Source organism: Corylus avellana, chromosome 7 (assembly GCF_965113065.1).
Source record: "Corylus avellana chromosome 7, dhCorAvel1.hap1.2, whole genome shotgun sequence".
NCBI classification, from domain to species: domain Eukaryota; kingdom Viridiplantae; phylum Streptophyta; class Magnoliopsida; order Fagales; family Betulaceae; genus Corylus; species Corylus avellana.
The window spans coordinates 146,979-174,934 of NC_142496.1; the positions used below are offsets into that span (position 1 = coordinate 146,979).

General features: G+C 39.2%; 1 protein-coding gene across 2 annotated transcripts; it reads left to right on the forward strand.

The window, feature by feature from the left end:
- The first annotated feature begins 531 nt into the window (after nucleotides 1-531).
- Nucleotides 532-27,956, forward strand: LOC132183813 (uncharacterized). Of its 2 annotated transcripts, XM_059597249.2 has the most exons (21): nucleotides 532-1,149; nucleotides 1,625-1,947; nucleotides 2,169-2,268; nucleotides 2,345-2,422; nucleotides 2,581-2,640; nucleotides 2,735-2,839; nucleotides 3,597-3,707; nucleotides 5,491-5,532; nucleotides 6,701-6,814; nucleotides 6,888-7,075; nucleotides 10,034-10,338; nucleotides 10,423-10,544; nucleotides 10,703-10,745; nucleotides 10,832-10,923; nucleotides 11,229-11,277; nucleotides 17,712-17,782; nucleotides 17,869-17,988; nucleotides 18,732-18,832; nucleotides 20,611-20,656; nucleotides 20,896-20,941; nucleotides 27,571-27,956. In XM_059597249.2, exons 1-21 carry the CDS (start codon nucleotides 931-933, stop codon nucleotides 27,576-27,578), a joined length of 2,343 nt encoding a protein of 780 aa, XP_059453232.2. In that variant the 5' UTR covers nucleotides 532-930; the 3' UTR covers nucleotides 27,579-27,956. The 2 variants fall into 2 exon arrangements, with proteins under 2 accessions (XP_059453232.2, XP_059453233.2); XM_059597250.2 differs by lacking the exon at nucleotides 20,896-20,941 and having other exon boundaries at nucleotides 534-1,149.

A 27,956-nucleotide genomic window follows, 5' to 3' on the forward strand; every position in this document is an offset into this window, starting at 1 on the left:
GAAAACACTGGAACTGTTCTCCCCCCTCATTTTGACCTGGCCGGGGGTCATGGGCTTGGGCCGGGTGGGCGCTTACGACAGACTTAGAACACACATTTAGGCCCGATGAGGTTGAGCCTAAAATTTTACTCCGGGCCTGCTCCTAGAACAAGCCTCAGTGTTTTCCTCTTTTGTATCAATGAACTTTCTATAAAGGTAGGTCCGTATGTTGAAGAATATAAAAGGTGACGGAAAAAAAAGAGTTTGTTGGGCTATTTTTATTGGGCACAATATGTATATTTGGGCGTTCCCTTAGCTCCCTACCAAGCCTTATTGATTTCTTTGTGGCTTACCTATTTAACTCATGAGAGAGAGAGACATTAATTTAAATTTAGTAAATTTAGTGTATTTAACGGAATCCATAAAGTTAATATTGCATATTTAAAAAATAAAAACTTATATATCAGTTTTGATCATAAAATAAATAATATTCATTTTATTTAATAAAATAGAGAGAATGATTATCCATTTCCGGTGGAAAAATAGGTAATCGAGTTTTGCTCATTGGTATGAGACCGGAGTCGATGACTCCTAATTATTAGTATAGCAGAAAAAGGGTTAAAAGAAGGAAGCAAAAAGAAAAGGGGAAAAGGAGGGGAGAGTAGAGAGAAATGTTTGTATGTACATCACTAAATTGTAGAGTCTAGCGTGGATCTTTGTCCGAGTTTTTGTATGTAATAAACCCAAAACATCTCTGTCTGAGAGAGCCTTGAAGCCATAGCCCTAGCCCTACACCTGAGAGAGGCCCACAACATCTCCTCCCTATGAAGTACCTCTCCATCCAATCGTACTCCAGAGCAATTTGTTGATTATTAATTGGGTTGGTTTGGTTTGGTTTGGCTTAGGGTCGTCGTTAATCAATTGATCAGATAATCCAAGAAGAAGAAGGAGATGGAGAATGGGTACGATGCCGGAAGATTGGCTGAGAAATTCTCAGGCCTGGCCGTCACCGCCGGCGCTGGCGCCACCACCACCACCAACAACAACGACAGCTTGTTTCAGGTGATGAATGCCGTGGAAGCCGCAGAGGCCACCATCAAACAACAGGTTGAAGAGAATACTCGCTTGAGGAACGAGCTTCACCAAAAAATTCTTGAACTCGACAGACGCGTATGTAGTTTTACCATTTTTCTTTTCTTTTTCTGCAAATGTTTCCGAGTGTACTATTGAAGACATAATCAGCTGGTGTCTAGTATTCCTAACATCACCTTCATTAAGAAATCAACTTGGAAAGACACATAACATGATAAAGGTTCCTCTGGATATATATATATATATAATTTGGCAGAATAAACAAGTTTGTGGCGTACGATTAATTTTGATTTGGGAATGCTTCTGGTCTGCCTGCGTCAACTACTTCTGGTTTCAAATTAGTTTGGAACTCCTATTGGTTTACAATGTTTCACAAATTTCTTATGATTGTAGTGAGAAGCTCATTGACAGTCCCATTTCTGCGATTATTAGCTTGTGCTTTCTGTTGTGTCCTGTGGATTACGTGCATGTTCTTTTGATCCCCAGCTAGCGTATTGTTTGAATAATTATTTTGTGGTTGTGTGATATTTGGCGAATGCGGGCTTTTTGGCAGAAAGCAGATGAGTCAGTGGCTCAAAGACCTCGTTCTGTTGATACATGGAATGGGCGCATTCATGGATCCTATGAAGGTAATCAAGAGGATAGGCTTAAGAGCACAGGCAACACATCTGTAGCTGTTCCACCTGGTCCGCTAGTTCTCCATCTAGATTTGAAGCCTGACAACGATCCTGCTATACAAAGTCCTGCAGAAAGCCACTCTGAGAGCGGCAAGATCAATGGGACATTGAAGGTGTTTCCTGGTGGCACGCCCCCTGCAGATAACACTGGCTTCTCTCAATTCCCTTCGCCATCTACAACATCTTTCTCTCCGGGCAGGTATTTCACCTCAAATAGAGATGATTACTGCCTCTTCATGCAGCTAATTTTATCTTCCAAAGCCATCTTGTAACGTATCAAATAAAGAAAGAATTGATGAAACAAGTCAGAGCATATTTCACTTTATTTTGTTTATGAAAAAAGTCGCTCTGTATTGTTAATAAGAATTTTCCCGATGTTATATTTTTATGATTTCAGAAAACATCATGTGTTTGTCTTAGGTATCAAATGGAAGGAGAGTATGATCCACGGTTCAATTTATCTGGTCAGGGGTTGATGCCAATGACTGAAGTAAATAATAGTAGCAGCCTTTGGAAGCAGGTATAATCATATAGCTCTAAAATATGTGACTTTTTCAAGACAAATGTTTAATGGACCATTTGCTATGTTTGTATAGGATCTCGTTGTTAAGATTCGGGAACATGAAGAAGAGATTATGCAATTACGGAAGCATCTTGCAGATTATTCTGTCAAGGTAAAATGGCAAGCGCTTCTCACATTGTTTGGATGAATATTTCTTGTCTCTTCTTTTTCTCTTTTTCTATTTTTCCCTGGATAAGATGAATACATCTTTATTTTATTTTTTTTCACTTATATGTTAATTGAAGTGACTAATATTAAATGCAATGATAGGAGGCACACATACGCAACGAAAAATACGTCCTGGAAAAGCGCATTGCATATATGCGCCTGGTAGGCAATATATTGTTTACAATCCTTTACAATTCCAATCTCTTATTTCTGTTTGGGGCTTAATGTAAGACCTTTTTCGTTGTTTTGCCACTAGGCATTTGATCAGCAGCAACAAGACCTTGTGGATGCTGCATCAAAAGCTCTCTCATACAGACAAGACATAATTGAGGAAAACATACGTCTCACATACGCGCTGCAGGTAGTTTTATGTTTTTCTTTTTTCTTCATCTAAATCCCTGGTGTAACACCTCAGTCCCATATTGGGAAGATGAGAAGAAATCCACATAGAGTTGGTAATTTATAAAGATAGTCATAGGTGCTAAGTCCCACATTGCCTAGTTATTAGGTGAAACTGGGCTTTATAATGAATTATAGGACAACTCCAAATTGACTATTCCTGTTGGAGTAATAGCACAGATGTGGCTAGCGCTTTTCCCTAGGTCGTTACAAATAGTATCAAAGCCACCTAGTAACGCCAATTCCTGTGGTACTAGAGCATTGCATGACGTGGCCCTGACGAGGACGTTAAGAATTTAAGAGTAAGAGTTTGTAACACTCTGGTCCCATATTGGAAAGATGAGAAGAAGCTTACCTAGAGTGGGTGGTTTATAAAGATAGTCATGTGTGCTAAGTCTCGAATGGTCTAGTTACTAGGTGAAACTGGGCTTTATAATGAATTCTAAGAAAGCTCCAAATTGACTAATCATTTTGGGATAGTAGCACAGATGTGGCTAGTGTTTTTCCCTAGGTCGTTACACCTGGTGTATATTGATTCTGAAATTTGCATATCATTGGCTATATTGAAAACAAACCTTAAGCTATTTTTCTTAATTGTGCCTATTTTAACTAATGCCTTGTGTTATGGTTCTATTAAAACATAGTTAAGTTGATAGTCATATTTCCTTCCAGATTTTCATAATTTAAACTTAGTGTTATGGTTCTTCTATATCTGTCAGGATGCACAGCAAGAAAGATCAACATTTGTTACATATTTGCTGCCTCTTCTAGCAGAGTACTCACTGCAACCACCAGTTCCTGATGCACAGTCCATTGTTAGCAATGTCAAGGTCAGGCATGAATAACTCTGTTTTACCATTTCTGAAGTATACACTGCTGCTGTCCTATTCTTAATTCCTTGAAGTAGACCATAAAATATAAGTATCAAGCATCTGTAATCTCTGGATAACTTGTAATCTGCAATAAAAGATCGGTATTTGGCATTCTACTACAGATAAGCAAATGGAAGGTTATGGATGTTCATGTGAACCATTTACTAGCTATCGAATGATGTAACACAATTGGGCTCTGATACCATCTTGTGGCGTAGTGGAAAGTTGAATCTGCACACACTAAACTTCACAACTCTTCTATAAATCCTAGAAAATTCTAAGAATTATAGGGAATAGGGGAAAAAATTTATCAAGATTGTTTCTTATTTATATGAAGAATAACGTCAATTGGGCCGCCAAGCCATCCTTTTTGTGCTTAAATAGAAGTTAAGGACGTAGCACTGAAAGAAAAATTACAAAACTAGCCTTAAGTAAAATAATGGCAAACTTGTTTGAGCGAATGCCATGCGAGTGTTGAGTGAAATTTGTCCCGCAATTAGTTGCAATCTTGCTCGAGCCAACATCGAGCGAAAATCCTGCCGCAATCTCGCTCGAGTGGGAGTCATGCAAATTTGCATCAGATTTCCAGCCTTCTATTGACAATCCGGTTTGACCTTGGAAACATTGAAATTGGAATTTTTTTCACGATATACAAAATTGCAGCTCTTTGAATTAGTTTTTCAACACCACCAAGCTTGCCTTAATCTGATGTCAGAAGCACAATATATGGCAGTTTTATTCCGACCGGTGTGCCGGGTTTCATGATTATCAATTTGCTAGCCTGCATGAAGCCACATGTAATATGAACTGCATCATTCTCCTTGGGTCGGAGAGAAATTCACCCTCAAATTCAAACCATCTTTGCATCAATCTTTCGAATGTTCAATCAATACCTTCCATCTTTTCCTTCTCAATAACAAAAGATGAACCACCATGCCACTCATTAACCTCCTTTTGCTCAAAATAAACATGGAGGAGCAAACTCGAATGCACAATCTATGTGGCTATGATTGATACCAGAAGAGAAACAGCTTGCAGTTAACCATAACATGATTTTGAATAGTAGATCTGAAATTCTTCGCATCTACCACCTTGAGATAAATTAATCTTCACATGCCCTTTATTTAATTTCACCAATTCACTCTCCATAAAAACTTCCCAATAAGGATCAATTATTTCTCAACCATAGATAATCAATTTTTCCTCTAACATGCTGAAGCCAACATCAAGATTTTGGTTAGGAAAAGTTGACAGAAAATTTTCAACCCCAAGAAAATCGACAGAATTAATTTTTTTCAAGAGCCCACTAAGGTACCTCACTATTTGGACTTTCATCAAATATATAGTGGGCATCATTCTCTTGAACAATTTTTATGGCATCAATCGGAACACTACTCCACTGGATCCTTCGTTATGATAGATGTCATAGATTAGTGTCGAGCCCCAATCTACTAAAGAATCTCCCGCAACAAGCTCATCTTCTCAACAAGCCCCAGTCTACTAAAGAATCTCCCAATCTACACGCCTGCCTCTCCTGGGAATTGTCAACCTTACTTCTCATTGAGAGATTCAATGATTTTTTAGAGGATAATCTGTCTAGTTGTTACACATGTATTAGATGGTCAAGAAGGCTTTATCAATTGAAGCTGGCTTTATTTTGAAAAGTGTCTCTAAAGCTTGCCTTGTATTCAAGAACTTGCATTCATGATGTTTAATCCCCGGGACTTCTGCTTTGTTGCAGGTCCTGTTCAAACATTTGCAGGAGAAACTCCTTCTTACTGAGGTATGTTCTCAAGATTTGAGATTCTTCTTGGCTAATATGCAGATTTGAGTTTTATATTAACTTGTTGCATCTGGCCTGGATTTTGTGAAGGTAGTACAGGACTCGGAGCTTGAGTTTGTGTTAACTTTCAATGTTTTGTTATTTTTTGTTAGTGTTATGATTTGAGTGTCAGCAAGATAGGATGGATTTTGTCGAGGAATAGTAAGTTTGAAGTTAGATCTCACTACTGGGCCTTAATGCGATGCTTAGATGTTTGTTTATCTTGCAGAAGTATTTGGCAAGCTAAAGTCCTGGCAAGGGTGGCTTTTTTTTTCTTCCTTTTTTGGTTTGGAAAACAGCTCAGATAGTAATACAATCAGTGAACAATCTTAGAGAACCTAAGAAAATTATGGTTAATTGGTGTTGTGTGTGTAAAGTAAGGAGATTTAGACCATCTTCTTCTTAGTTGTGCCCTTGTTCGAGAAGTGTGGTCATTGGTGTTCTCTTTGTTTGGATTAAGTGGGTGATGCCCAGGTCGGTTATTGAATTGTTCACTTGCTGGTTCCTTTAATAGAAACCAGAATAAACTGATATTAACTGCTGTACCCTTATCTGCTTCTTGTAAAGAAAGATATTGTGGTATTTGCCCAGGAAAAAAAAAAAAACGTGAGGATTTGAAGACACAGAAATTTCAGTGGATACGTTGAAGACGGTGTTTTTAGGTCGCACATTAATTGGGTGACAACATTGATGGCTTCTCTTATTTTTCTTATATGGAATTTTTGGATATGTTTACTTATATACTTTTCTTTTTTGAGGCCATTCTATGATTGGATTTGTTCGCTTGTTCGATATGTTTACTTTTATACTATTTTTTAGGTCACCCATTAATAGAGTTTTAAAGATGTTCTGTTTTTATTTAGCAATTATGTTATATATTTATTATTTAGTATGTATTTACTTATCAAAAAAAAAATATTTAGTATGTACTAGGGTTGCATTGTTTATTAATTTTTTTTTCTATAAAACTTTATTACTTGTCAAAAAAAGATAGTCTGCAGTCTCCTAGAGTATTACTTATTTTTTCCTTTGCAAAAATTTGTTTCTTTTGATGGTCTCCTAGAGCATCACTTATTTAATCCTTTGCAAAAAGTGGTTTCTTTTGATAATGTTCATTCTTTTGTCACAGTCAAAGCTAAAGGAGTCGCAATATCAATTAGCACCTTGGCTCTCAGACATGAACCATTCAAATTTTGCTCCACAGTCACCATCTCACCCCATTGGTGCAGCATTGACAACTTCAGTATGCCCATATGCCTTCTTGCTATTCGTCTTTGCATGTCATAAATGTTTTATTAATTCCTAAATTCTGTCAGAACAAAAATGGGCTCGAACTGGTCCCTCAGCCACCATATTCCCATGGAAAGATACCAGTTTCATCTTCTGATGCTCAGACAGCCACAGATTGGGAGCTATCGAGTCGCCATCAGATTGGTTTGGGTGGTGTTGCAGCGAGGAATCTGGAACCCGATGACTTGGGGAGGTATCCACCTCTTGCAAGCAGGTGAGCCTGGTCAAAATGGAGACTGCTACTGTGAACTGAATGTACAAATTACAACCATCTGCATTTGTTGGTGGGTTCTGTTATCATTGAATTCTTATGTTGAATGGTCATGTATGCATGAATTGTTGTCAGAAATGCTTGTTCATGCGAGCTTTATGGACCTTCTGTACTGGTATCTACACGCCTACATAATTTTATTGATTCATTGACAATATTATTCATTTTGGCAACCAGCCGACCCCACTTACCCAGGGGGGTGGGGTTGACTCCACTAATATACATCTTCTGTTAAAACCTTTTTTCTCAGCTATGAAGATATCCCCAATCCAACTTTTCATTTCTAATTTACTGATACCATTATGATCTAATTGGAAACACAAAAATAAAAAATAACAAAACAAAAGTGTAATCCCCATAAAATATATAATGATTTGCATTTTATGAATAAGAAGAGGGTTGGGATTCTAAGGTTTATGATTGTTGTTGCATGTTTATAAGATATCAGCTTCTAACAAAGGACGGTTTCCTTGTGCTTAATGTGCTGTATTTGGAGAAAACGCATTGCTTGAAATTTCAACTGTTGTGGTAGGACAAAAGGTTGGTGAAGGTAGATGAGTGTGTGGGGGACTTTTTATACCGCCCGTGTAAATGGGTTGCGCCCCTTTGCGCCTTTGCTTTATAATACATTTACTTATCAAAAAAAAAGAGTGTGTGGGGGACTACACCCTGACTGTTTCCTTCAAGAACATTGTAGACCGTTCTATCTGGGCTTAGCGGGTGTTTATGGCCCTAATTCTAGTAGGGATAGAAGGCTTCTATGGGATGAATTGGTTGGTTTGCGCTGTTGGTGGAACCTGCCTTGGCATATTGGGGGTGATTTTAATGTTACATGTTTCTCCAGTGAAAGGTCGGGTGAGGCTCATTTATGTATTGCTATGATGGAGTTCTCTAACTTCATATTTTATCAGGGTCTGTTGGATCTACCTCTTGTTGGCGATTCCTTTACTTGGTCGATTTCTCAAGATCCTCCCATGTTGTCCAGGATTGATAGATTCCTTATCTCTCTGGCATAGGGAGCCTAGTTTCCAGGTTCCTCTCAGAACAAGCTTCCTCACCTTTGTTCAAATCATTTTCCAATCCGTCTTGACCATGGTGATGTTCTAAGGGGGAGTAGGCTTTTCAAATTTGAAAACATGTGGCTAAAGGCAGAAGGTTTCATGGGCTTGGTGAAACAGTGGTGGGACTCTTATCATTTTCAAGGTACGCCGAGTTTTTTCTTAGCTCACAAGTGCAAGGCTTTGAAAATTGATTTGAAGAAATGGAAGGAGGAGGTGTTTGGCAATGTAGAAAGGAGGAAGAGGATTCTTCTTGAAGATTTACGTGTTTTTTATGTCATTGGAGAAGGAAAGGCCTTAGGCGTGGAGGAGAAAAAGAAGAAGGCAGAAGTTGTTAGTGAGTTGCAAAAAACAAATTTTTTTTAATTTTTTTTCTTTAAGAAAAAACGAAAAATAAATAAATAAATTTTCACAACCTGTTTTTTTTTTAAATAAAAAATAAATAAAATTAGTTTTAGGTTTTCTTTAAATTTTTTTTATTTTATTGAAGGTATTTTTGTCATTGGAGGGCATTGACAATTTTTGGTTTTGTGGGGGGGACATTGTTTCAGTTGAAAGTTTGGGGGTGACATTATCAATTGAGGAAAATATGTGAACTTTTCCCAAAAATAATAATGCATAAGGTTGGTTGGCTCAAGTGGTAAGGGCCTTAATCTTGGTAGCATTCCATCAAGTCTAAGGTTCGAATCCCTTTGAGTGCAAATAATTCTTTGGGGTTAGCCCGCCGGTGAAGCCGAAATATTACCTGATCCGTGTGGAGAGGGCGCCTTACTCGGGTCCAAAGTTTATCCGACAGGGGTGAGTACACAAAGTGGCCCTACCTTGGTTGCAATAGGTTTTTGACTGGGGAGCATGGAACAAATTTTTGGAAAGGGCTTTGACAACTTTGTCCTAGACATAGTTGTGTGTATGTGTTTTATTTCATTTTTAGTTTTCATTTTACTGGTGCGTTGTCTAATTTCCTTTAGTTCTGCTGTGTGTTCAATAGGTTACAGATGAAAGTAGGGAGGGGTTTGAAAGGTGACTGATGGTAGTAGGGAGATAAGTGCCTATCTGTTACCCAGGTTCTTCTCATTATCTAGGCATCATTGAAGGTATGCTGCAATTTGGAATTCTTTCCTGGGAGGACTTGGGTTAGCAAGGTGTTTAAGAAGTGTATTCTTAGTTTGGGTTGTGTCTTTGACCATTTGTACATGACATAGTAGAGGGTTTAGATCTTACTCTACAGACACCTGTGCTGAAAGATCAAGTATCCAATTTATCATTTGCTTTTCTACTGCTGATTTGGCCGGAGACATTTGGTGCTCAAATATGGAGTTTTTGGAATTGCCAGGGTTTTCAGATAAGAAGATGATAGTTTTTCTTGTTTTGATATTCTGCAGTTCCTTTAGCCAGTGGTGGTTCGCTTGAGCCTGTGGTTTTTGCTACTTCTTTAAAACTTATTTACTATGATTGTGAGATAAAGTAGAAGGTGAAACGCTTTATTAGCTTATTAGAGGGGAATTAATTCATAACATAGGACTCTTAGCTTGGCTGTTATTTTTTTTATATAAAATCTCTATCTGGACAATTAACTTAATTAAAGATGATTTAGATGATGGGTTGTGCTCTCCCTATCTCATTGTCCACTCCTCTTATGTGAATTCCTTCCCTTTGTATATCTTCAGCTATCCAACTGAAATTTTGTTCACCATGGAAACATAAGTGTAAATTTCTTGGATTTCTTATAAGTTATGCACTGATTGTCAGTGCTTGATAATGATTGCATGGCTAGTGCTGCATATGTAGTTTTCTTTATCATATTGACGTGTTGTCCTGCTGAAGTGTCTCGGTTGTTTACCAGGGATCCTGCAGCCCATGATATACCTGTGCAGTTTGCTGTCACTAGAAGTGATGTACATGCCACACATTATGGCGAAGAAACCACCAGTAAGCAGGTCACATTTCGTGAACCTGTCAGCAATACTGAGATGGATGACCCAGATTCAGAGGGAAACCAGAATGAAAGAGAACCTTCAGCAAATTGGACTTCAGGAACCTCACCTTACACAACCGCAACTTACACAACCGCAATTGACGATCCCGGCTCCTCATATTCTCCTTATCTAGCACCAGTACTTGAAGAGCCTTCTTCTTCATTTTCTGAGGGTAACAACTATTATCTATCAGTTTTGCTGTTCCGTCTTAGCACTGCAGGTGGCTATTTTAGATTGATTAGATTCCAACATGCAGCTGCAGATGATGATCCATTACCAGCAATAGAGGGCCTTCAAATATCAGGTGATGCTGTTCCAGGACGGGAACTCCAGGCATGCGGATATTCTATTAATGGAACAACAAGTTGTAACTTTGAGGTGCATTTTTCAGGATCCATTCTTGAATCTATCTCAATGCTTGGTGCTTTTGGTGACAGGAATTTCTTGGATGCACCATGAAACACATAATGCTGTGGAATGTTTATTTTTGATACCAATACTAATATATAATCTTGTGATGTTTCTTCCACTGCTAGTGGGTTCGGCACTTGGAAGATGGATCTGTTAATTACATCGATGGTATTTGTTTATCCTTTAGTGCTTCTTTTGTGTTTCATTTCTATCTATATCTAGAAATGTGGGTCTTATGGAGTTTCTGATGACAGGAGCAAAGCAACCAAACTATCTTGTCACAGCCGATGATGTTGATACATACCTTGCTATTGAAGTGCAGCCTCTGGATAACAGGAAGCGCAAGGTATTGTCTCTCAGATACTGTATAGCCGGTCCTATCTATTGTAAAATACTAGGAGTTTACATATGGTTATTTAACCTTTCCTTCTCCTTTTCGTGTTGCAAATTCCAAGTACGAGTTGAGGCTTCAAGATATGAGAAACAAGTTATTAAAATATATAATGTCCTAACTTCTTTTTAAATCATCTGTGCTTATAAAGGGTCTCTTAAAATTTTTTATTGGGCAGTAAGCTTTTTAAATCTGGGCATTTTGAATTGTTGCAAAGTTCTGCTTGATTAGTTAATAACATTTTTTCTTTGTGAATGCAGGGAGAGCTTGTAAAGGTTTTTGCCAATGAGCATAGAAAGATCACTTGTGGTAAATAATTATGTTCTGATTAATCAAGTTTGAATTTATTATATTTGGTCTTGCATATCTTTTATTTAAGTTTTGAACTTCGTTTCCCTTTTGCACTAGTCTACCCTGATTCTTTTTGTTGGGGTGATCTCAGTTCTAGTGCTATTTTGCCTAGTTTCCTAAATTTAGTAAGGGGGAAGGCGTCCCTGATTCTTTTTGTTGGGGTGATCTCAGTTCTAGTGCTACTTTGCCTAGTTTCCTAAATTTAGTAAGGGGGAAGGAGTTGTTTGGAGTATCGTGCGCTGTGTTGTTTATTTATTTTTTTCATCAAACTCTCTCTAGCTTTTATATATATATATATATATATATATATATATATATATATATATGGATTTCATTATAAATGAAATGGTGCACCTAAGTACACTGTATATAAGAGAAACACCTAATCTGAAAAAGAAGAGAGAAAAAAAGGTCATGAAAACTATAAATGTGCAAATAGTTGTAAGCAGCTATTCATTGAAAAGGGGTATGGAAAAATAAGGTCTTTAGCTTCACCATCATCCTCTCACTGTCTTCAAATCTCCGGTCATTTCTTTCTCTCCAGATGCACCACATCAAATAGAGCGTTATTATCTTCCGCAAAGCTTCACTTTTTTATCCAAAAAAAAAGCTTCACTTTTTTGAGAATTACTAATCTTCCTTCTCCAACAAGCGAGGAGATCTCTCACCCGACAAGGCATGATCCACGCTAAGCCGAAAAGATCGAAAATATAGTACCACAAGGCACTAGCTATCTCGCAATGGAGCAAGAGTGGTTAACGGTTTCCCCAACCATTGTAAGGATCTTACTTGAAGCGGCAAACCGGGTAAAAAAAGCCACTTTCAAAGGGGCCCTTCTCTGCCAAATACATCTCCAAGGGACTATAAAAGGGAATTAAGATATTGTAGATCGATTTTACATCAAACAACCCTTTGTTGGACGGGTTCCAACAAAGCTTGTCAGCATAATGGAATATAACTATGTGGCTTAAGGCAGAGGGTTTTGTTGATAAGGTTGCTTCTTGGTGGGGGTCGTATTCGTTTGAGGGTTTGCCTAGTTTTGTGCTTGCTAATAAACTAAAAGCCCTTAAAGTGGATTTGAAAAAGTGGAATGAGGAGGTCTTTGGGGATATTGGGAGGAAAAAGAGGAGTTGTTGGGAGGTATCCAGGAGTTGGATGAGCTAGCAGAATCGAGAGGATTAGATCAGGAGGAGAAAATTCGGAAGGCGGACAAGTTGAAAGATTTGGAGAATACATTGTTATGTGAAGAAATTCATTGGCGCCAAAAATCGAGAGCTTTGTGGCTCAAGGAGGGGGATCGGAATACTCGCTTTTTCCACAAGATGGCTAACTCTCATTGAAGGTACAATCGTGTGGAAGTGCTTTGTATTAATGGCGTTTTATCAGGTGATCCAGTTGAGGTAAAAGATCACATAGTGCAGTATTACCAAAGCCTTTATTCGGAACAAAGCACTTGGCGCCCTAGAATGGATAACCAACCGTTTTTGTCCATCGATGAGGAGGATAATAGGTGGTTAGAAAGAGATTTGAGGAAAAGGAGGTTTGGAAGGTGGTAAAAGGTATGGATGGTGATAAGGCTCTGGGTCCTGATGGCTTTTCCATGGCATTTTTTCAAGCTTGCTGGGGTGTTATTAAACAAGACATTATGGCGGTTTTTGCAGAGTTCCATCGTAGACGTCAATTGGTGAAGAGCTTGAATGCAACTTTTATTTCCTTGATTCCGAAGAAGGCGGGTGCGGCGGAGATGAAGGACTTTCGGCCCATTAGCCTAGTGGGAGGGGTGTATAAAATTGTGTCTAAGGTTCTTGCCAATAGTATGAGAACTGTTTTGGGTAAGGTCATTTCCTATTCTCAAAATGCTTTTATTGGGGGTCGGCAAATCCTAGATTCCGTTCTCATTGCTAATGAATGTGTGGATAGTCGCATGAAATCAGGGGTGCCAGGTGTTCTTTGCAAATTGGACTTGGAAAAGGCCTATGACCATGTAAATTGGGACTTTGTTTTGTATTTGCTGCATAGATGTGGTTTTGGCGAGAGGTGGAGGGCTTGGATAGAGTGGTGTATTAAGACGGTAAGATTCTCCATTCTTGTGAATGGTTCTCCGAAAGGGTTCTTTAACAGTTCAAGGGGAATCCAGCAAGGGGATCCTCTCTCACCGTTATTGTTTGTGCTTGTTATGGAGGCTTTGAGTAAGATGGTGGATGCGACGGTTGACCAAGGCCTTCTGACGGGTTTCTCGATGGGAAATAGGGTCTTGTTGGAGCTGATGGTCTCCCACTCCTTATTTGCGGATGATACTTTGATTTTTTGTGAAGATTCTATCGAGCAAATCCGGTATGTTCGTCTCATTCTCTTATGCTTTGAAGCTGTTTCTGGTTTGAGAGTGAATCTGGGAAAGTCAAAGATTGTGGCCATTGGTGAGGTGGAGAACATTGGGGTTTTAGCTAACATCCTTGGGTGTAGTGTTGCCGATTTGCCTATGAAGTATTTGGGCCTCCCTCTTGGGGCGTCGTACAAGGATACGGCTATGTGGAATGAAGTGATCGAAAAGATGGAGCGTCAGATGGCAGGTTGGAAGAGAATGTATCTTTCTAAAGGAAGTCGCTTAACCCTCATTAAGAGCACTTTGGCTAATCTTCCGACTTACTTTTTGTCTCTGTTTCCGACTCCTGTAAGTGTAGCTAAAAGGATTGAGAAAATCCAAAGAGATTTCTTGTGGGGAGGAATGGGGGATGAGCCCAAGATGCATCTTGTAAGTTGGAAACAAGTCTGCAGCCCTCTACGCTATGGTTGTCTTGGCATTCGGAAGTTGCACCAGTTTAACCAAGCTCTTTTGGGGAAATGGCTTTGGAGATACGCAAATGAGAACGGGGCTCTTTGGTGTAAGGTGATCAAAGCTAAGTATGAAGACCAAGAAGGTGGGTGGTGCACGAAGGATGTTTCGGGCTCTCATGGTGTGGGTCTATGGAAGCATATTCGTAAAGGGTAGAATTTCTTTGCCAAAGGTATTCGGTTTGAGGTGGGGGAGGGTTCGAAAGTTCGTTTCTGGCATGATATTTGGTGTGGGGACAATTCTTTGAAGCAAGCTTTTCCGTCCTTATTCAGTATCGCCAGACACAAAGATGCTTGGGTGAAGGATAATTTTATTGGGAGGAATGGGGTTGTTGAGTGGAATATCATTTTCGTGCGATCAGTCCAAGATTGGGAGATGGATTTAGTTTCTCCTTTCTTTGATCGGTTGTATTCTTGCAAGGTTTCCTTACGCAGTGTAGATCGTATGCTGGTCTTCGTCCAAGAAGGGCAAGTTCGAGGTTAAGACGTTCTATAAGGCCTTGTCCATTTCTAATCAAGAGGAGTTTCCTTGGAAGAGCATCTGGCGTACTAAGGCGCCTCAGCGGGTGGCTTTTTTCGGGTGGACTGCGGCCCTAGGCAAAATTTTGACTCATGATACGCTGCGCAAGAGGAACATAGTGGTAGTGGAGTGGTGTTGTATGTGCAAGAAGAACGGAGAGTCAGTCGATCATCTTCTTCTCCACTGTGAGCTCGCAAGTGCTCTTTGGCATATGATTTTTCAGCGGTTTGGGTTGCATCGGGTCATGCCTTGCCGGATGAGGGACTTGTTTGCTAGCTGGTGGTCGGGAGGACGATCTCAAAGCCCAATTGTGTGGAAAATGATCCTTCTATGTCTTATGTGGTGTATTTGGAATGAAAGAAATGTTAGATGTTTTGAAAATTTCACTAGGACCATAGAGGAATTGACTCATTTTTTCTTCTTTACTCTTTACTCTGGGACGGCCGCTTGGCTAGCTCCTTTAATGATTAGTTTCTCTGATTTTCTTTTTCATTTCTCTCCTTCATAGGCGCTCTTTGTTTATACTTCCCGTGTATGTGGGTTGCGCTCCTCTGCGCTCTTTTTTATATCATCATTACTTATCAAAAAAAAATAATGGAATATAACTAATTGAAGAAAGAGGAAAAGAATTCCAACTCCCAATCATACTCCTTTCTAACAAAATTAACAATCCACTAAGGAAAGCCATTAGAGAACTAAAGATGATCAGCCACAGAAGCATCCTAAGGCAAGCAATGCTATACAACCTTGGAAACGTTGTCTTAAGGGGATGTTCCCCACACCACAGGTCGTGCTAAAAACTAATTTTGGAGCCTTCACCCACCTTGAATCTTGAACCTTTTGGAAAACTCTTCTCACCCCCTCCTAATGTATTTCTAGAGGCCCACCTCATAAGACCCAAGGATTTCATTGGAGCACAACCCACCCCACTGACTGCCATATTTAACAGCCACTACCTTTTTCTAGAGAGTCTCTCTCTCATAGGCATAACGCCATAAACACTTCCCTAGAAGGGTTCAATTGAACATGTACAAATTTTGAACTCCAAAACCCCCCTTAGAGGTCAGAGAACATACCTTGAGCCAACTGTTTTCCTTATGCATTTGACTTGGGCTTTGTATTCCCCTCCCGCTTGTTTGGCATTTTTAATGAAATTTGTCTCTACTGATAGCTCACTGCACCACAGCCAGACTTGTCTTGAGAACTTGTTTATGAATCAAAGTGGAGAAGTTTTGGAGAATTGCTACTCTAGAACATGCTGGACATGTAATTTTTTTTATTGTGAAATGAAAAGCAAAAGACAAAAATAACTACAAAATACATTGGCAAGATTCTAACAATGAGATAATTTCGTTAGTAGTATTTCAAAGGTTTTACACGATTTGAGGTGGGGGATGGGACTAGGGTTAGATTTTGGCATGATAGGTGGTGTGGAGATACAGCTCTCAAGATAGCTTTCCCTGATTTATTCAGTATTGCTTGTGCGAAGGAAGCCTCAGTTGCGGCTAATTTGGAGGTGTTGGGTGGATCCAATCTGTGGAATGTTAATTTTTTTAAAGAAGCTCATGATTGGGAGGTGGAGGTATTTGCTTCTTTTTTCCAAGTGTTGCACTCTGCCCGAGTGAGACAAGGGTGTGCAGATAGATTGTGGTGGATCTCCTCTAAAAGAGGCCGTTTCAATGTCAAGCTTCTCTTCGCTTCCTTGACCTATACTGAAGGGAGGAGATTCTCTTGGAAGAGTGTGTGGCGAACACAAGCTACTCCAAGGGCGATCTTTTTTGTGTGGTTGGCGGCTTTGGGCAAAATTCTAACCCTAGAAAACCTTAGAAAGCGGCATGTGATTGTGGCAAACATATGTTGTATGTGCAAGAGAAGTGAGGAGACGGTAGATCATCTTCTTCTTCATTGTGAGGTAGCTTATGCTTTGTGGAGTGCCTTTTTTGGTCGGTTTGGGTTGTCTTGGGTGATGCCGAGACGGGTTTCTGATTTGCTTGCCTATTGGTGGTCTACGGGGAGGAGGGGGAGTGCTGCGGTCTAGAAGATGGCACCTACTTGCTTTTTTTTTGGTGTCTATGGAGGGAGAGAAATAATAGGCGCTTTGAGGACTTGGAGGGATCCTTGGAAGACATTTTATCCTCTTGTTTTCATACTTTGGACTGTTGCGCATGTATTTCCGGTGTCGATTAGCTATGATGATTTTCTTGTTCATTTTTCCCTTTCTAGTTAGGTGATCCTTTTGTAACTCCCAATGTACTTTGAGGCCCCTTGCGCTTTTAATAAGACTGGTTATTACTTATCAAAAAAAATGTTTCAATTCCTCATACTTTTGTTCACATTTTCTGGCTGGATTCTGTTTAGGTTTTTCAGGTTACATTAAAACCTCATTCCAATTAACAGTCAAACTTTGGAATGTGTATGGGATACCATTAGGATTCAATATCTCAATAGCACCTCAGTCTAGAGCTTCAAATGAGATTTCCTATTATAATATGTATCTGGTATCTCTTCATTCTTTTCTGCTTCTCAAATAGGTGACCAAGGTGTACACGATGAAAAGATAAAGTAGTGTGTAAGTTATGTTTCCTAAGTTGGGACCTGTTTTGTTCCTCCCCCCTCCACCCCCCACCTCTCTCAGGCAACTGGCAAAATAGGAATACGTAACATGGTTGGACAAATTTGACTTTGCAAGACATTTCTGTACAGAACTAGCATACAAAATGATGAACTTCTTTTTCTGTTTTTTTTTTTCAATTGCACTGAGGCTGTTAAAGTATGGATGTCTTTTATTGTGGGAAGCCTACATTATACTTCTGTTTGATTTAAATTCCCTTTTCTTTTACATTTGATATGATAGCTATTGTATCTGTTTTTATACCATATCTTTTCTATTGACTAAAGCAAACTCTATTTTGGTGCTTGCACATTTTTCATGACATATAATTGTTCCTGTGAACTTCGGGGTATTATATTGCTAAGTTCTTCAGGTATTATATGTGGCAAAACCTGAAAGAATTGCAATTATATTCAACTTTTTTTACAGATTCTGAAATGCAAAACCACATAGAGAAGACTCTTTATGGTGGTCATGCTTCATATAAAGTATCCTTGTCGGTATGGCTTCGAACCCCGCCCCCTTTTCCTTTTAACTTTCATTGCGTGTAGAGGCTTAGCAAATTTTTTTATACAATTTTTTACAGACTGGATATCTTGATATATGGGAACCAGCTTCACTGGCAATTAAGAGGGAAGGTTACAGTATCAAGTGTGCTGGACCAAGTGGTGTTGTAGTCACTGAAAAGTTTTCACCAACCACAAGTGTATGATTTCTTCCTTGCTTAATCTTTTAAATATTTGGTATTAAGAAGAGCTTGGCCGTCTTAAATTGTATTAGAATTTTTGGTTTAGATGATTTGCATATTGAAAAGTTTATGGCTTATGATACTGGTTATTCTAAGATTTTGGGAGAACTAAGATTGAACTGAAGATCTAGGAACTTATCTCTTCCCCATTAGTTTTTGAATATATTCATGGTTTGTAGTTCCTTTGCATTTAGGGTGAAGCAAGATGTGTCCTGTTCTATCTGAGCCTTATGTGAAGTGTAATCAAGTCCGCTCAGTACCATGAGCTTAGGCTATCAGAACCTGGTTTAAATTGATGGCCAAATTTCCTCAGATTGTATAGGAAATAAGCGAATTAAATGCCAATTAGCTATTTGATGTTAATTGGTGCAAATGAGTGTACAAAAAAATCAAGAAAGAAGAATTATTTGTTCACAGCCTGATTTTGAAACCTTAGAGACAATTAGTTGTACTCCCATATTTTTCTAAGAATAATTTAGCGTGTAATTGCATTGATTAACAATATAATGGCTATATGCTAAACTAAGTTTTATTAAAATTAGCAATACATCTTGCAATATATCAAGGGCCATAGGATGATGTAATGGGATAAATCCATTAGGATGTGGAGTTGTATTTAGCTGTAGAAAAGCATATATATGTTCATGATCAAGATGTAGGTAGTCCTTGATTTCCATTTTCATTCTTTTTCCTTTGTTTAGGTTGCAATTCTCTATGGAAATCCTACAGCATTTTTGATAACTGGTTCTGGAGGTGATGAGCATCTGTTACGAGCAGATAACAACTCGATTGACATTAGCTGGTATGTAAATAGTGTTTCTCATACAACTTTTTTTTTTAGAGTAATTTCAATATCATTAAATAAGCACAAAGAGGCGCAACCTTAGCGCATAAGGAATATACAAGAAAACCCCTAATCTGAAGCAAAAGAATAATAGAAGTTCAAAAAATCTACAAAACTAGAGATAAGCAAGCTATGATGAGCAAATATCCAAGTGTAGAACGTGTTGAACATAATCTTCCACAACTCTATTAACGAAATCTCTACATCTTCAAAACTCCGAGTATTCCATTCTCGCCAAAGGCACCACATTAAGCACAAGGGAGCCTACTGTATTTGGAGATTTCTATGAATGTATGAAATTTTTATATACTGATTAATATGGATAGAACCTATGAAGTACCAATACCGACATGGGATACATATACGACATGATACAGATACAACAATACAGCAGGGGCTCAGATGATTGCTTAAATAATTCTAAATATATATTTGTGTATATATTATATTAATTACTCATTTAAAAGTTGACTAACATGCACAAAAAGTTTACGAATATATTAGAGCTAAGAAAAAAAAAAGGCTTGCAAATAATGCTCCTTTTGTATTATTATTATTTTTGGTTACTTATCAAAAAATTCTTATTATTATTTTTGGTATAAGAGGTGAACTATGTCCAACTAAGTACCACATATGGACTAGACTGTAATTCTTTCTTTTGTTTCTGCCAAATCCAAATGAGTGTGAAACATTGAGTAAATGTTGGTTCTGCAGTGATGTCATGTGAATGTGGCATGGATACTGACAATGTCAAAAATGGAAGTTTGATTAAATTTACAATACTTTGCCCGGTCATAAAGACCTAGTAACAGCCCCGATCTGTGAAAACCTCGTCAATTTTATGGTAGGACACCTTAATCTTATACAAGCTTGATGAGCGTTGATTTAGGGTTTCAAGGTAAGAATTTTTAAGGCCTTAAGAGTTCTACTTATATGGATATTAAGTAGCAAGAAGTTGAAAAAGAAGAGAAGGGGAGTAGGAGATGTTCTAGGCTTCCACCTAGTTGCATCGCACAATCCTCAAAAAAAGCATAATAACTCGTATTTAAGAAGACCCATTGTTAGAACCATGGACCTTTACCATCGCCCATGTTCAGCATATCTTCTAACATCGAAGAAGACTAAATAAACCAATGGGCTTTGCCTTGGGTTGTAAAAGTTGTTGCACCAAGAACTCGGCCAAGATCAATATTTGTGGTGGAGTTGGCTATATGTTAGCGTTATTACTCATCAAACCACCTGGCACACACCCCTCCCCCCACCCCCAAAATCATGACATCTTCTCATCACACTAATGAAAGATAAGAATGGAAAAAATAAATGAACGAAAAGAAAAAGAAAATGGGCAAATTTTTCAATTTATCGTATTTATCTTGCCTCCTGAGAATAGCTCCTAATTAAGTTCTTGAGTGATTATTGATGTCATGAACTGAATATTAGCTTTGCTTCTCAATCTAATTCATCTTTGTTGTTTTAGCACTCGGTTTCAAAAGTTCCTGTTTATAATCATTTGTAATTGTTGTTTGTTGAGTGATTATTGATGTCATGAACTGAATATTAGCTTTGCTTCTCAATCTAATGCATCTTTGTTGTTTTAGTACTTGGTTTCAAAAGTTCCTGTTTATAATCATTTGCAATTGTTGTTTGTTGTTTATGATCTCTCTCTCTCTCTCTCTCTCTCTCTCTCTCCAATTTGATTGACTTCTTTCTTTTGTTTTTATTTTTTCCTTATGCAGTTCTAGAGATACGATTGTGCTCACCTTGAGATTATTCATCCGAAGGGTATAATTTTTCATTTTCTAGCTGTTCCCCTTGGCATAATAACATGGAACTCTGCTTTTGTCCATGTAGAACAGTCAATTTTTGTCTTTTCTTTCTTTGCATCTACTGCTATATTTCATTTTTAAAATGTAGATGCATATATATTGTACATCTTTGTATATACATTTTGTGTGTGTGTCTGTACTTTTTAAAACATAGATGCATATATATATGCATCTAAGAAATCGGGTATTGCTCAGGTGTGGAACTTGCAGACGTCATTGATTATGATATTGACCGTACAAGGTATGAAATCAAAGAGTATATAGACTTGTAGAGACACCCTTATTTAGTTGTCTATTTAGGGTTACCTATACTCTTTCCCATAGCCCTCGGACCGTCTTGTTCTTCTATGTGCAAAATCCAAGGGAATTGTTCCTAAACACAAGGAGATGCTGCTACCGGATATCATGATTCTGGGTTGCCATAATCCTTCCCTCTGGAGCAGTTGAGGGCACCACCCAACACATGTGCACCCACACACGTTAGAGAGGAGTGGGAATGGAGAGGGAGGGATGGAGGACAGAAAGAAGCAAGTGAGGTATGCCACAATGTGTATTCCTAGTCTCAAATTGAGATGGGAGGAGAAAAGAAAATATAGAGAAAGAGAAAAGAAGGTAAGAGATAAAGAGAGAATGGAGAAGACAATCCTTCTCAAAAATAAAGATAAAGAAGAGAGAAAAGTTGGGGGAAAGCAAATATTCTCATTCTTAAACAGATTGTATTCCTCTTGGGAGGCAATCATGTTTTTCACTAACTTCAATTCCCTAGGAACATGGGTAACATACCAGCTCAGATTTATGTCACAAATCTTTATTTTTGAGATCTTTGTATGAGTGGATATTTGCTTTGGTAGTACTCCCATTTCTTCTTTAATATAGATGAATAACCAATGTAAAAGTATTACGTCACCTGTCTTTCAATGTTGACTGCAATCAGGACTAGGATGGATAATAGCTAAACCATATACATTAGCATTAAATTTGTTTACCCTCTTATGTACCTAGTGTCAATCAGATACGGTCCATATATATATTTAGCCATAATTAGTCTTTCTAGTTATGGCATGTTCTTGTATTATAGCAATAGTATATTGTAATTAATAGATAGATTTTAGTTGCCTTATTGGTTTCCCTAGATTACTGTAATCACTAAGATACAGCCTGTAATTACCTAGACAATTTCTCTATATAATACGAGCAACCCTCAATTGAGAGGTATTCAGTACAATTGACATGGTATCAGAGCCATCATCTAAATTAGGGTTGTTTTCAGTTACCTGTTGAGGGCCGTCGGAATTGTCAAGCTTGGGTTGGGACTGGGTCGTCGTTTTTTTTGTGGCGGTCGATAATTTCAAGGAAATTGTCGATCATTCTGGTGGGTTCTAAACTGCTGTTCAGCAGTTTCTTGGTTTGTGGAGGATCCTTGGTAGCTGTCGGCAAGGTCTGTGGTGGTTGTCGGCAGGTTCTGTGCAGCCTTGGAGCATTCCCGGCGATCTGTGGTGGTTGTCGGCAGATTCTGTGCAGGCGTGGTGCAGTCAGCGTGGTATTTCCGGCGAGTTGGGCTATCGGCGACGTGGGCTGTGCAGGTGTGGTGCAGTCGGCGTGGTATTTCCGGCGAGTTGGGCTATCGGCGACGTGGGCTGTCGGCGATTTGGGCTGTCGGCGTGGTGTTTCCGGCGAAGTTGGGCTGTCGGCGATTTGGGCTGTCGGCGTGGTGCGGTTGGCGCGGTGTTTCCGGCGAGTTGGGCTATCGATTTGAGTTGCTGAAATCGTGTGAGTTGGGCTATCGGGATTTTCGTTTGTGGTGCTGTTGATTTGAGTTGCTGAAATTGTGTTTTTTGGGCTTGGGCTTTGTTGGGTTTGGACTTGCTGATTGCTGGGATTAGACTTGCTGAGTTGCTGGTAACTTTGGGCTTGCTGGGCTTGGGCTTTGTTGCTGTTCAGGGTTGCAGATTGCTGTTTGACTTGAGTGGACTTGGACTTGCTGTCCAACAGATTTGGTGGGCCTGTTACTTCTTTATCAGGTTGTCTAATTTCTAATTTTTTGGATTTCATTATGTCTTCTAGCGAGACTTTTGGGGTTCGTTTTACTGGAAAAAATTATTCTGCTTGGGAATTTCAATTTCAATTATTTGTTACGGGAAAAGAGTTGTGGGGCCATATTGACGGTAGTGATCCAGCTCCTACGGAAGCTAAGGATTTGGCTAAGTGGAAGGTTAAGGATGCACGTGTGATGTCTTGGATCTTAGGGTCTGTTGATCCTCTTATTGTGCTCAATCTGAGGCCCTATAAGACTGCGAAGACTATGTGGGAGTATTTGCTGAAGGTTTATCATCAGGACAATACCGCACGCCGTTTTCAACTGGAATATGAGATTGCTAATTACACTCAAGGCAATCTCTCCATTCCGGAGTATTTTTCTGGTTTTCAGAATTTGTGGGGAGAATTTTCTGATATGGTCTATGCGAAGGTACCTGCTGCATCTCTCACTGCTGTTCAGGCTGTTCATGAGCAGAGCAAGAGAGATCAATTCCTGATGAAATTACGCCCTGAATTTGAGATTACTCGCTCAAATTTAATGAATCGGGATCCTTCGCCATCTTTGGATGTTTGTTTTGGAGAATTACTTCGTGAGGAGCAGCGTCTTCTCACGCAGGCTACGTTCCAGCACGATTCCAACCCAAATCCAGTAGCCTATGCAGCCTATGGGAAAGGGAAGGGTAAGGATATGCGCAAGGTCCAGTGTTTCAGCTGTAAGGAGTATGGTCATATTGCCGCCAATTGTGCCAAGAAATCTTGCAATTACTGTAAGAAACCGGGCCACTTTATCAAAGAATGTCCCACTCGGCCTCAGAATCGTCAAGCTACTGCCTATCAGGCTGCAGTACACACCTCTTCTGCTCCAGTGATGTCCTCAGCCTCTTCTTCTGCGGCCGGATCAACTGTTCTTACGCCTGAAATGGTCCAGCAGATGATTATGTCAGCCTTCTCTGCCTTAGGGCTCCAAGGTAATGGTACTGTTTCGTCTAAGTCTTGGCTTATTGATTCTGCAGCATCCAATCATATGACCAGATCGTCTGATACTCTTTGCAATGTTCGTCCATATCATGGTTCATCTCATATTCAAGTAGCTAATGGGAGTCATTTAGCTATTAATGAAGTAGGAGATATTAATCCTTCATTCAGAGATGTTTATGTCTCTCCTGGCCTTTCTAATAATCTTATTTCAGTTGGCCAGTTAGTTGAAAAAAACTGTGATGTCCATTTCTCTCGTGATGGTTGTCTTGTGCAGGATCAGGTGTCGGGGAAGATACTCGCGAAGGGGCCTAAAGTTGGCAGACTATTTCCACTGCACTTTTCCATTCCTAGTTGTTTATCTTTAGCTTGTAGGACAGTTAACACTTCGAACGAAGTATGGCACAAACGTTTGGGTCATCCAAATTCTGTTATTCTATCTCATATGTTAAATTCTGGTTTGTTAGGCAATAAAGAACGAGTTTCTCAAAATTTGTCATTTGATTGTTCTGTATGCAAACTTGGTAAGAGTAAAACTCTTTCGTTTTCTTCTCATGGTAGTCATGCTACAAAATGCTTTGATGTTGTGCATAGTGACGTATGGGGCATTTCTCCTGTAATTTCTCATGCTCGATATAAATATTTTGTCACATTCATAGATGATTTCAGTCGATATACTTGGGTCTATTTTCTTCGGGCCAAATCTGAGGTTCTGTCTGTTTTTCAAACCTTTGTAGCATATATTGAGAATCAATTTTCTACAGGCATTAAGATTTTGAGGTCTGATTCTGGTGGAGAATACATGTCCCACAAGTTTCATGATTTCTTACGTCATAAAGGAATTGTCTCTCAGCGCTCTTGTCCTTATACTCCTCAGCAAAATGGGGTGGCGGAACGAAAGAACCGCCATCTCTTGGATGTTGTTCGCACTTTATTACTTGAGTCCTATGTTCCTTCTAAATTCTGGGTCGAGGCATTATCTACTGCAGTTTACTTAATTAATCGACTGCCCTCTCAGGTCTTGCATTTTGATTCTCCTTATTATCGTTTGTATCATCAGCATCCTAGCTATCTTAATCTGCATACTTTTGGATGTGTTTGTTTTGTTCATTTACCTGCTCATGAACGTAACAAACTTTCTGCTCAGTCTGTTAAATGTGCCTTTATGGGTTATAGTGTTTCTCACAAAGGTTATGTTTGCTATGATCCTTGTTCTGACAAATTTCGTATATCTCGTAATGTTGTGTTCTTTGAGCATCAATGTTTCTTTTCTACACATGTTGAATCATTGCCTGAGATTAGTATTCTACCTTGTTTTGATGAATTGCCTCTTCTGCCTGAGCGGTTCAAACCTGGAATTGTGTATACTCGACGTCCACCAACTTTGCCCCTTCCCGAGACTGATCCTTCATCTGAAACTGTTCCGACAACTCCTCCGATTGACCCGCCATCTGAGACAGTTCATGAGTCTGGTCCTCGACGATCTGCTAGGGTATCACGTCCTCCTGATAGGTATGGTTTTCCCCACACTTCCTTTAATGCCACTTTATCTTCTATTTCCATCCCTACATGTTTTTCCGAGGCTGTTAAATATGAATGTTGGCGGAAAGCGATGGATGAGGAACTTCGGGCTCTCCAGGACAATCATACATGGGACATGGTTCCTTGCCCCTCTCATGTTAAAGCCATTGGTTGTAAATGGGTTTACTCAATTAAGCTTCGCTCTGATGGGACTCTGGATCGGTATAAGGCTCGATTAGTTGCTCTTGGGAACAGGCAAGAATATGGGGTGGACTATGAGGAGACATTTGCTCCGGTCGCAAAGATGACTACAGTGCGTACAATTATTTCTATTGCCGCCTCCCAAGGCTGGCCACTTCACCAGATGGATGTCAAAAATGCTTTTCTTCACGGTGATCTCAAAGAAGATATTTACATGACTCCTCCTCCGGGGTTGTGTTCTTCTCCATCTGCCGCTGTGTGTAAGTTGAAACGGTCTCTCTATGGCTTAAAACAGGCTCCCCGGGCATGGTTTGAAAAATTCAGGTCTACTTTGCTTCGCTTCTCCTTTGTCCAAAGCCAATATGATTCTTCTTTGTTCCTTTGCAAGACTCCGACTGGTCTTGTTCTTTTACTTGTGTATGTGGATGATATTGTCATTACAGGAACCGACTCTAGTTTGATTGCACATCTCAAGCGCAATCTTCAAGACTCTTTTCATATGAAAGACCTTGGTCCTCTTACGTATTTTTTGGGGTTGGAGGTGCACACTGATTCTTCTGGGATATTCTTGAATCAAAACAAATACACCCAGGACTTGATTAGTCTAGCTGGCCTTCAAGATTCTTCTTCGGTGGATACTCCTATGGAGGTTAATGTGAAATATCGAAGTGAGGAGGGTGAGCTTCTTTCTGATCCTACTGTGTTCCGACAGTTGGTAGGCAGCTTGAATTATTTGACTATTACTCGGCCCGATATTTCCTTCGCTGTCCAGCAGGTTAGCCAGTTTATGCAAACTCCCCGCCATCTTCATTTAGCTGCAGTTCGGCGTATCATTCGATATCTTCGGGGTTCTTCTGGTCGTGGGTTGTTCTTTCCAACTGGCTCTGCTCTTCGCCTTGTTGCTTATAGTGATGCGGATTGGGCAGGATGTCCTGACACTCGACGGTCTGTCACAGGTTGGTGCATGTTTCTTGGTGATTCATTGGTTTCTTGGAAGAGTAAGAAGCAAGCTCGTGTTTCTAAATCATCTACTGAATCCGAATACCGAGCAATGTCTGCTGCTTGTTCTGAGATTGTCTGGCTTCGTGGGCTTTTGGCTGAGCTTGGTTTTTCTCAAACTGATTCTACTCCTCTTCATGCTGATAATACTAGTGCCATTCAAATAGCTGCTAATCCTGTTTACCATGAACGTACGAAGCATATTGAGGTAGACTGTCATTCTATTCGGGAAGCCTTGGACACTCGTGTTATCTCTCTTCCTCATGTTTCCACGGATCTCCAGATAGCTGACGTCTTCACGAAGGCTATGACACGACAACGTCATCAGTTTCTTGTGGGCAAATTGATGCTTCTTGATCGACCAGCATCAATTTGAGGGGGGATGTCAATCAGATACGGTCCATATATATATTTAGCCATAATTAGTCTTTCTAGTTATGGCATGTTCTTGTATTATAGCAATAGTATATTGTAATTAATAGATAGATTTTAGTTGCCTTATTGGTTTCCCTAGATTACTGTAATCACTAAGATACAGCCTGTAATTACCTAGACAATTTCTCTATATAATACGAGCAACCCTCAATTGAGAGGTATTCAGTACAATTGACACCTAGGGCTTCTAATTTTCTGTTAGACTCTAAACAGACAATGTACAACTTGGAAAAGAGCAGTTCAGGACATTTTTATAATTCTGTAAGGACAAATTTTTGTGTCCATATTTAAATCCAAGTCAGTTCAGCCTACCCTATTCGAATATTTTGGCCAATCAGACATTGTACCCAAATATATGTTTGAAAGATTTATTTAACATTAATGTCGTAATCTGATGATTGCTTAAATGTATGTTTGAGGATTTGATTATATTTCACAACTTTTTAGAATCATTAAGTTCATTATATATTTAATATTTATTCTTCTTACCTTGGTAGTTTGTTGGATAGGAGATTATGCTAGTTTATTTAAGAATCTTATCTTGAGGGCTAAATTTGATCAAAGCTTGCATTTTGGTTATTTGGTATTGCCAAAAGCTGGCCCCTGGTCATATATTGGGTTAGGCTAAGATCTTTTCTTTCAAGACTTGGTTCCACTTATAAATATTTACATATCCTTCTCGTAATGTATTGTGTTTTGCAGTCTGTTGAGAGGAGGAAAGGAAAGAAGAGGGGTTTATTCTTTAACAAGTAAGGGCCATTATGTTCCATGGAAAAATCCAACTTCGAAAGAGGACTTGCTTTTGTGGCCGCCCATTTACAAAGTTGTGGATTGGAGTTGCTGAGTACGTTTCCAGGGTGGCTTTGTGTGGTATTTTCAATATTTGTTACAGGGAGGAATGAGCTTGAGTTGAAACTTGTAATTGTATGCAACGATGCTTTATTTTTTGCCCTTCATGCTGTAATATCATTCCTCTCTCTCTCTCCTTTTTGTGGGCGCACACGCATGAATGTGTATGTCCATATATGTGTGCACGCACCAATTTTCCATTCATCTCTTTCCTCTAATCAGAATGTAATTTACAAGAA

Excerpts from the sequence above, each read along its gene's own strand:
- LOC132183813 (XM_059597249.2), top strand. The coding sequence starts at position 931 with ATGGAGAATGGGTACGATGCCGGAAGATTGGCTGAGAAATTCTCAGGC. Across the intron at positions 10,924-11,228 it reads TGGATAACAGGAAGCGCAAG|GGAGAGCTTGTAAAGGTTTT; the intron begins GTATTGTCTCTC and ends TTGTGAATGCAG. Across the intron at positions 17,783-17,868 it reads CATATAAAGTATCCTTGTCG|ACTGGATATCTTGATATATG; the intron begins GTATGGCTTCGA and ends AATTTTTTACAG.